At 46.3% G+C, this 9,792-nt stretch overlaps 1 protein-coding gene across 1 annotated transcript; it reads left to right on the forward strand.

Annotated features, from left to right (window-relative positions):
- The first annotated feature begins 301 nt into the window (after window positions 1-301).
- LOC107299336 (polyubiquitin-C) lies at window positions 302-4,597 on the forward strand. The gene is made up of 2 exons (XM_015828700.1): window positions 302-360; window positions 2,617-4,597. The coding sequence occupies exon 2, from the start codon at window positions 2,624-2,626 to the stop codon at window positions 4,451-4,453; it is 1,830 nt and encodes a 609-aa protein (XP_015684186.1). The 5' UTR covers window positions 302-360; window positions 2,617-2,623; the 3' UTR covers window positions 4,454-4,597.
- The last annotated feature ends 5,195 nt before the right edge of the window (window positions 4,598-9,792 follow it).

A 9,792-nucleotide genomic window follows, 5' to 3' on the forward strand; every position in this document is an offset into this window, starting at 1 on the left:
CGACGACAAGGGACTTTTTACTTCTATTTCATATCCTTCCTCTCTTAACTACCTCCGCCTAATCCCTTCGAGACCGACATCAACAGACAAACGTATCTCGTTTAATTCATTTTATTTTTCGTTTTATTTATTTTTCGTCGAATGAGAGGAAAACGAGGCGCAGAATCCGCTCTTTGGAACGTTCTCCGGGGGGACTATTTCTTAAGGCGGAAGGATATTTAAAGCGAAGCTGAAGGGCGGGGCGACGAGAAGCGAAACCCTATAAATAGGAGTGACGCGTTGCGAAGGAGAAAAAGCATCGGCGTTGGTTCTGGTGTCAACGCTCTCCAATAATTCTCTCTGGGCTGCCTGAGTGAAGCGGTAAGCTGATGAAGAACAAATTATTACTAACGTTACTCTTCGTAGTTATGTTTTAAGATTTGTATCCCGTCTTTATTCGTGGACATTTAGCCCCGGGTGGCGTCACTATCGCCCATTGTGGCGAGGCGCGGCCCGGCCCGTGAGGTGGGCCCTGACTAACCCCCGCAAAAGGAGAAAGGGTGGCTCCGCGGTTGGGGGCGGCTAAAGGGGGCCGCTTTCGGCGCCCGAGAGGTCAAAATTTAGAAAAAAAAAGGGAGCCGGGAGAAAAATTGGAAGACGCCTCTCGATAAACCTCGGCCTCCCAAAAAAAAGCCTTTCGGGAAAGGGTTAGTTATGGATTTCGACGGCCTGATCCTCTCCAAGTACTACTTTAGGCTAAGCTCTGCTTCTCGGTAGGATTTCCTCCTCCCAGACTGGCGCTCGTTCCTTGGCGTTAATTAGCTTGGCGTTAATTAGGACTTCCGTCCTTGTGGGGTATTTTGTAGTTTGAGCCCATTTGAGGGAAGAGGGCGGTGGGTTGGGTTTTCCCCCCCTTTGGGAGTAAATCTCGCACTAAAGGTGTATTTATACCACTAAATAAGGATAAGGCGTCCTATGGTGGCTACTGGCTTGATTGGGGGGGGGTAATTCTTTGGCACTGTTAATTGACATTACAAAAAGTGACGTTGCAGGTAAAAAAGTGTTACAGTTAGTCCTCGACTTATGACCACAATTGAGCCCCGAATTTATGTTGCTAGGTGAGTTTTACCGCCATTTTACATCTTGCCACCCTTAAGTGAATTTTTGCAGCTGTTAAGTTAGTAAAACCGGTTGTTAAGTGAATCTGGCTTCCCCCACTGACTTTGCTGGTCAGAAGGTTGCAAGAGTTGATCCCATGACTCTGCGACAAATGGTCAATAAAATACAGTATGAACCAGTAGCCAAACATCCAAATTTGCATCACTTGGCCATGGGGAATGCTGCAATGGTCATAGGTGCGAGAAATGGTCATGAGTCCCCTTTTTCCGTGCCTTGTAACTTTGAACAGCCACTAAATGAAGTGTTATAAGTAGAGGACTACCTGTATTGCATCATTCGGATCTGAATTTTTAAATTTAGAAAGGGCTGGGGATCAAAGCACTCGAACCTCGACTTAAGAGCAAAATTGAGCCCAACATTTAGATTGCTAGTGAGACGTTTTGTTAAGTGAGATTTGCCCCATTTTACGCCTTTTTTTTGCCGCTTCCCCATTGACTTTGCCAGAAGGTCCCAGAAGGGGATCCATGACCCCAGGATACTGAAATACTCATTAATATGAGTCAGTTGCCAAGCATCTGAATCACAGGACTGGGGATTCTGCAACTTGTCATAAGTGTGAAAACTGGTCATAAATTGCTTTTTTCAGTGCTGTAAAGCCATTCTCAGAATTAAGTGCCTAATGGGCAGTTTAGAGATAGGACTGCTGGGTGAAACCATGACCTGCATGGCAATTGGTGCAGTCTTGAATTATTTCCTGATATGGTTAAATGCGGTATTTTTATGCTAATAGGTGCTGTAGGGTAACCTTTCTGAGTTAGCAGTTCCCTGGAGTTGTTTACAGGCACTTCAAGATAGCCTTGGATATTGGTTGTCAGATGCGGTATTTATGGGGACTAGAAGTCCCAACATGGAAGAATGGTGCCCGCTTCTGACCTAAGGTTTTCCAGTTTGTAGAATGGGTGATCTTAAGTCAGAAAGAATAGAAATATGTAGGAGTCCATTATGGACATTCTGTGAGATATTTATGATGCTGTAGCTACAATGTTTGGTTGCAATTTTGATGGTATTGGGAATTTAAGGGGTGACTTTCAGGGGCAGAGACTCTTTTTTTAAATAAGAGTGGAAATTATACATTGTGTATTGCTTATAAATATGGGAATGTGGAAATAAATTCAAAAAATCAGTAGTGCAAAACTGCATTTCTAAATGAACTGGGCTGCTATTTAATACATTAACATTGGAGTCACTTGGGTGAAATAGGAAGTATGGAAATGTGACAAATAAAAATACAGCAACAGGAATGCTTTAATACCTTCATGTTCAGGATAGGGTTTTTGGGTATAGGATGGAACAATATCTGCCTTAGTCCCATTGATATGGGTGATTAAATAAAAAGGATGCTTTATTTTCACTTCAAAATAAGTTTTTGAGTATTTTTGTAAAGTTAGGTTTCTTTATATTTAGAAATTTATATTCTGATGCAGGCAGCTCTGATTTTTCCATGCTATGTCATTGCAGATAAAAAATGCAGATCTTTGTGAAGACCTTGACTGGGAAGACCATCACCCTGGAGGTGGAGCCCAGTGACACCATTGAGAATGTCAAGGCTAAGATCCAGGATAAGGAAGGCATTCCTCCTGATCAGCAGAGGCTGATCTTCGCCGGCAAGCAGCTGGAAGATGGCCGCACCCTCTCCGACTACAACATCCAGAAGGAGTCCACCCTCCATCTTGTCCTCCGTCTGAGGGGTGGGATGCAGATCTTTGTCAAGACCTTGACTGGGAAGACCATCACCCTGGAGGTGGAACCCAGTGACACCATTGAGAACGTCAAGGCCAAGATCCAGGACAAGGAAGGCATTCCTCCTGATCAGCAGAGGCTGATCTTCGCCGGCAAGCAGCTGGAAGATGGCCGCACCCTCTCCGACTACAACATCCAAAAAGAATCCACCCTCCATCTTGTCCTCCGTCTGAGGGGTGGGATGCAGATCTTTGTCAAGACCTTGACTGGGAAGACCATCACCCTGGAGGTGGAACCCAGTGACACCATTGAGAACGTCAAGGCCAAGATCCAGGACAAGGAAGGCATTCCTCCTGATCAGCAGAGGCTGATCTTCGCCGGCAAGCAGCTGGAAGATGGCCGCACCCTCTCCGACTACAACATCCAGAAGGAGTCCACCCTCCATCTTGTCCTCCGTCTGAGGGGTGGGATGCAGATCTTTGTCAAGACCTTGACTGGGAAGACCATCACCCTGGAGGTGGAGCCCAGTGACACCATTGAGAACGTCAAGGCCAAGATCCAGGACAAGGAAGGCATTCCTCCTGATCAACAGAGGCTGATCTTCGCCGGCAAGCAGCTGGAAGATGGCCGCACCCTCTCCGACTACAACATCCAAAAAGAATCCACCCTCCATCTTGTCCTCCGTCTGAGGGGTGGGATGCAGATCTTTGTCAAGACCTTGACTGGGAAGACCATCACCCTGGAGGTGGAACCCAGTGACACCATTGAGAACGTCAAGGCCAAGATCCAGGATAAGGAAGGCATTCCTCCTGATCAGCAGAGGCTGATCTTTGCCGGCAAACAGTTGGAAGATGGCCGCACCCTCTCCGACTACAACATCCAGAAGGAGTCCACCCTCCATCTTGTCCTACGTCTGAGGGGTGGGATGCAGATCTTTGTCAAGACCTTGACTGGGAAGACCATCACCCTGGAGGTGGAGCCCAGTGACACCATTGAGAACGTCAAGGCCAAGATCCAGGACAAGGAAGGCATTCCTCCTGATCAGCAGAGGCTGATCTTCGCTGGCAAGCAGCTGGAAGATGGCCGCACCCTCTCTGACTACAACATCCAGAAGGAGTCCACCCTCCATCTTGTCCTCCGTCTGAGGGGTGGGATGCAGATCTTTGTCAAGACCTTGACTGGGAAGACCATCACCCTGGAGGTAGAACCCAGTGACACCATTGAGAACGTCAAGGCCAAGATCCAGGACAAGGAAGGCATTCCTCCTGATCAGCAGAGGCTGATCTTCGCTGGCAAGCAGCTGGAAGATGGCCGCACCCTCTCCGACTACAACATCCAGAAGGAGTCCACCCTCCATCTTGTCCTCCGTCTGAGGGGTGGGATGCAGATCTTTGTCAAGACTTTGACTGGGAAGACCATCACCCTGGAGGTAGAACCCAGTGACACTATTGAAAACGTCAAGGCTAAGATCCAGGACAAGGAAGGCATTCCTCCTGATCAGCAGAGACTGATCTTCGCCGGCAAGCAGCTGGAAGATGGCCGCACCCTCTCCGACTACAACATCCAGAAGGAGTCCACCCTCCATCTTGTCCTCCGTCTGAGAGGAGGCATTTAGGTGTTCTGAACAATTTTCAAGTTGCCAGTAACATTTGTTTGCACTGTAGCAGTATAATAACTTAATATTGTAAGGTTATTGCAAGTTTCCGTGACTGCTAGACTGTTTGTGTCAATGCTAATAAAAGTTTTCTGTTGCACATTACTGAATAGTAACTCCTTTGTTAATGTCTCTTTCTGATTCTGCCATAAGAAGATGAAGATTAAAATGATAAAACACATCAGATTAAGATAATATTTCTGATTTAAGTTTGTAGAAAATCATCTGCCTAAAGATGTTTACTCTGGTACAAATCTTTCTGTACTTTGCACTCCTGGATGGATCAGTCCTTTAGGTTTACATACAGGTCTGCATGAAATGACGAGTTGTTTCAAATTTGAGAAAAATTGGTAGTTCTCTTTAGGACCTTTGCTGTTAGACTAAAAGAAACTTCAATGAGTATTTCAGTAATGAATTAGCAACCCCACTCTGGTAGCCTTAACTACAGGAAAAGGGCAAGTGTTAAAGGATAGATTGTGATGAAAGGACAGTAGTGCTTGTGATGAGCACCTATTTCATTCTGTCACCGAAAAATACGGGTGCATGTCCTTGACTTACAACTGGTCCCTCGGTGACAGAAATTACACTGGACCTTCCTGGGTGTACTTAAGAGGTCACCAACTTTTTCATGCTGGTGGCCCAGAGGGAAATTTAAGCATATGTGTGTGGAAACGGCCGTGCGTGCCCACACAGCGCTAGTGGCCCCGTTTCTGTACATGCAGGCGTTAGCTGCCGCTGCTCACCCTGCACACGTTCAAATAGGCTACGCAACCCACATAGCGGTCCTGTTTGCGCATGCACACAGGTGCTAGCTCCCATGCACATGCTGTGCAACCTGTGCGCACACTAGCGGCCCAGTTTGCGCAGGTGGTAGCCGCCACTGCTAGCCCCACACGCAAACGTCTGCGGGTGCTAGCGCAAATGGTGAGTGCATGCACGTGTGCATACACTGGCCAGCTTGTCCCAGTAGTGGGCCACAGCCCATAGGTCAGGGACCTCTGCTGAAGACCCAGTTGTTTGAAAGTTGAATCATGGCAACAACTGGACTTTTCTTCTTGGTTTAAAGCTCCTTGTATAAGTAGCAAAACATTTCAAACCAACAAGAAAAGGAGTCCAGTTGCCATTACTCAACTTCCAGACAACACCACCAGGATGACTTGGAATCTTCAGCATTAAGATCCAGTTTCGAAGTTCTGATCGGTTTTCCCCCCTGCAGTTCTGCATTTATGGCTGTTTGCAGTATCATGTGACCATGTTTTACGACAGTTTTGCCAAAACCAGGGTTTGCTTCTGGCTTTTGGCAAATCTCTGGTTTGCTTAACTGCTGCGTTTGCATAACCACCACAAGCCAAAACCAGGTTCATGTGGGTGACTTCATTTAGCTTCGTCAGTGAGTTACGACTGATGGGCAGGCTCCATCAGAGTTGTTAGCTCAAGGTCTTTCATGTATATACTTGGCCTAGTTTAGTTTGGTCTTAGAATTTCCCTTTTGGGAGGAAAAAGGATTCGATCTCTGAAAGGAATGTGCTTTAATCTCCCGAAACAGCACAATTTTAGCCACAATATATATATAAAATACATCTTTTATATTAGCACAGAACAATATGCTGGCATAAGAAGCAGCCCCATTATGTTATTGGGGAAAGAAATGTTAAGAGTATCACTGTCAAGTTTGCAGATGAAGAATTCTTACATCTCACTATTAAGGCCCACCTGATTTTCCTACTAGTCGTCTCCAAAAATGCAGATTTTTACCTGGAACAACCATTAGTAAAAAAGCTGCTGCTTTCGACGGGGAAATAAATAAATCTACCTTGCTATACAGCACTCCCTTAATTCTTTGTTAGCAATCTAAATTTTGAAAACAAACCTGTTTTGCTATACAGCATGGAAAATAAGTGAATTCTCCCTTGCTTAACGTGTTTCTTAATGTTTGGTGTTGAATGGACAGAAAAATTGAAGCAAATGGGGTCAAACCACTAATGCAGCAGCAACGGGGCGCTGCATGTGACCAATTTTAGCAAGTCATAACAAAAGAATGTTAGGCATTTTTACACTCAATTGAAAGACACAAACGAAGGGTGAGCAATTCCAGAGTGAATCTGTAATGGCAAAAGTAAAATCTCACTAATTGCGTGAATGACACACCACTCCCAACACTGAAAAGCCAACATAACAAGCCATCGTCAGAGCTTCTGGAGGGCGTTAACCATGTCTTGCTGAGCTTAGCGGTGCATGTGTACTTTGGCATCACACGGTTTGTGTTCCGTTCATGGTGCCTTTGGAAACTGGCACATCCTGAATTTCAACAAACAGACTTGAGCATTCCCCTATTGCAAAATGAGCAGCGATCTTTTAAAAAAGACAATTTGCGCCCGCCGGAACCTACTTTGGGAGGTGTAATTCTGAGCGTCACAGTTAAAAAGACGGGGGGAAAAAGAGCAAGTTCAAAGCGCTGTGACAACGTTGATAAAATGGGGGGTACAGGTAGTCCTGGACTTAAACAACCGCAATTTAGTCCAAGATTTCTGTGACTTATCAAGCCTGTGCAGATTATGTTGTGTTGTGCAGACGCACATGAGGGCAATAAGAGACGTTCATGTACCCTTGGAATATTTGAAGATTGCTACTGGTAGGCTAAGCACGGAGGTACTCCTCTATTTAGAATTGTTCATTTAGTGATCAAAGTTACAAAGGTAATGAAAAAAGGACGACCATTTTTAACAGTAATAATGACCATTTTTCACACGGCCCTTGCAGCGTCCCCATGGTCACGTGGACCCTTGGCAACCGAGTCGTATTTATGACGGTCGCAGTGCCTTGGTCATCTAAACCCCTTTTGCGACCTGACAAGCAAAAGTCCATGGGGAAGCCAAACTCACTTTAACACAGACATGTCAAACACAAGGCCCGGGGGCCGTATGCGCCCCGCAAAGTGGTTTCATGTGGCCCGCAAAGCCATCCTGGAAACAGTGAGGGAATGGCCCCCGCTGCCTTGGCCCTGGCCCAAGCCAGCTGGGAGCCAATGTACAATTTTGTGGTGGCCATCTATGCTGAAACGCATTCAGTCTCCCTCTGACTTTGCCCTGGTACCCATCATGAGCAACCTGGCTAAGGAGAGCAAGCACAACAGCAGCAGACTTGAGGAGGAGGTAAGTGCAGCTGGGTGCCCCCTTGGGGAAGTGGGGCTGGGCTTGGTGCCGCGGGTGCTTGAGGACCAGGCTGGGCATTTGACCTCTGCTGCCCAGGGCTCCAGGCAGCCCACACCACCATCCACCCCCCCATGGCCTGAGAGGAACAGTGAGGCTCCTCCATTGGACCATGCCTTGGCGCTTGCCCCGGTCCCACCCCCTTCTGCCAGAGACCCTCAGATCTGTCCCATTCCTGCCAAGGCCCCCACAGGCACCCTTGACGCGAACAATGTAGAGCTGGCCACACCCACCCAGCAGACCACACCCACTTCCTCCACGCCCACCCAGTAGGCCGCACCCACCCAGCCCCGAGGGCAACCACAATGCTGATGCGGCCCTCAATGAAATTGAGTTTGACACCCCTGCTTTAACATCTATGTGACTTCCTTAACAACAGCAGTGATTCACTTAACTGTGGCAGGAAACGTTATATCAGTGATGGCGAACCTTTTAGAGACTGAGTGTCCAAACTGCAACCCAAAGCCCACTTATTTATTGCTGGGTGCCAGGTGGGAGTGGCCCACTAGGTGGGCGTGGCTGTGGTGGTCATGGCAGACTGGGTGGGTGTGGCCAAGGTGGGCATGGTCACCTCGATGTTGCTCGTGGGGAGGGACGCCTGTGGGGGCCGGGCAGGGTTGGGGGAGATCCAGGGGGTCTCTGGCAGATGGGGCGGTGGGCAGGAGGCTCGTCCTGCGGGGTGAGGCGAGGCAAGGTGAGGCAGGGCGGGGGTGCCATTGTCGCAGGGCAAGGTGAGGCAGGGGCCAGGGCGGCTGCTGCCTGACACCATTGGTCCCCACACACAGAGGCCAGCAAGCGCATGGGGGCCGGCAGTGTCCAACAGCAACAGCCTGCCGGCCCCTCAACTGGCGCACTCTGGGGCTCTGCAGCCTGGCACCAGCAGTTCAGAGAAGCCGCCTCTGAGCTGGACGGACGGCCGACAGCTGAGGAGGCGATGCAGTGGGCCGTGCCCAGGAAAAGGAGAGCATGTGAGGCCAGGAGGGATGGGACCAGGGGGGGGGAGGGAAACCAGCCGTGCTGGGATGCATCCGGCCACGTGGGACCTCGGCTAGTTAGGGGGTAGATGGTTGAAGAGGGATGGTTGCCATCTCTGGGACATGGTGCGTGTGCCCACAGAGAGGGCTCTGAGTGCCGCCCCTGGGACGCGTGCCATAGGTTCGCCACCACTGGGTTATAAAATGGGGCAAAAAATTTTTTGGGAAATTTATTTGCCTTCCCCCCCTCCCATTTTACCTCCCAACGACTCTGGGCAGCTGACCCTTAACTGTCTTGCTTAGCAATGGAAATTTTGAGCTCAGCTGTTGTAAATCGGGAACTAATTGTATTGTAGAATGAAATAATATTAGAACAGAACCGAATAGAATGAAATAAGAATAGAATAGAATAGAATAGAATAGAATAGAATAGAATAGAATAGAATAGAATTACAGGATAGAGTAGAGTAGAGTAGAATAGAATAGAATAGAATAGAATAGAATAGAATGAAATAATATTTAGAATAGAATAGAATAATAATAAAATAGAATAAAATAGAATAGAATGAAAAGAATAGAATAGGATAGAACAGAATTACAGGATAGAGTAGAATAGAATAGAATAGAATAGAATAGAATAATATTTAGAACAGAATAGAATAGAATAGAATAATATTTAGAACAGAATAGAATAGAATAGAATAGAATAGAATAGAATTACAGGATAGAGTAGAATAGAATAGAATAGAATAGAATAGAATAGAATAGAATAGAATAGAATAATATTTAGAATAGAATAGAATAGAATAGAATAGAATAGAATAGAATAGAATGAAATAAGAACAGAATAGAATAGAATTACAGGGTAGAGTAGAATAGAATAGAATAGAATAGAATAGAATAGAATAGAATAGAATAGAATAGAATAGAATAATATTTAGAATAGAATAGAATAGGAATAGAATAGAATAGAATAGAATGAAATAATATTTAGAAGAGAAGAGAATGAAAAAATATTTAACATAAAATAGAATAGAATGAAATAATAATAGAATAGGCTAGAATATTAGCATAGAATAAAATAGAATCAAAACAGAACAGAATAGAATGGAATGAA

The sequence above is a fragment of the Protobothrops mucrosquamatus genome, unplaced genomic scaffold (assembly GCF_001527695.2).
Source record: "Protobothrops mucrosquamatus isolate PMUCROS unplaced genomic scaffold, P.Mucros_1.0 scaffold4803, whole genome shotgun sequence".
In the NCBI taxonomy this organism is placed as follows: Eukaryota; Metazoa; Chordata; class Lepidosauria; order Squamata; family Viperidae; genus Protobothrops; species Protobothrops mucrosquamatus.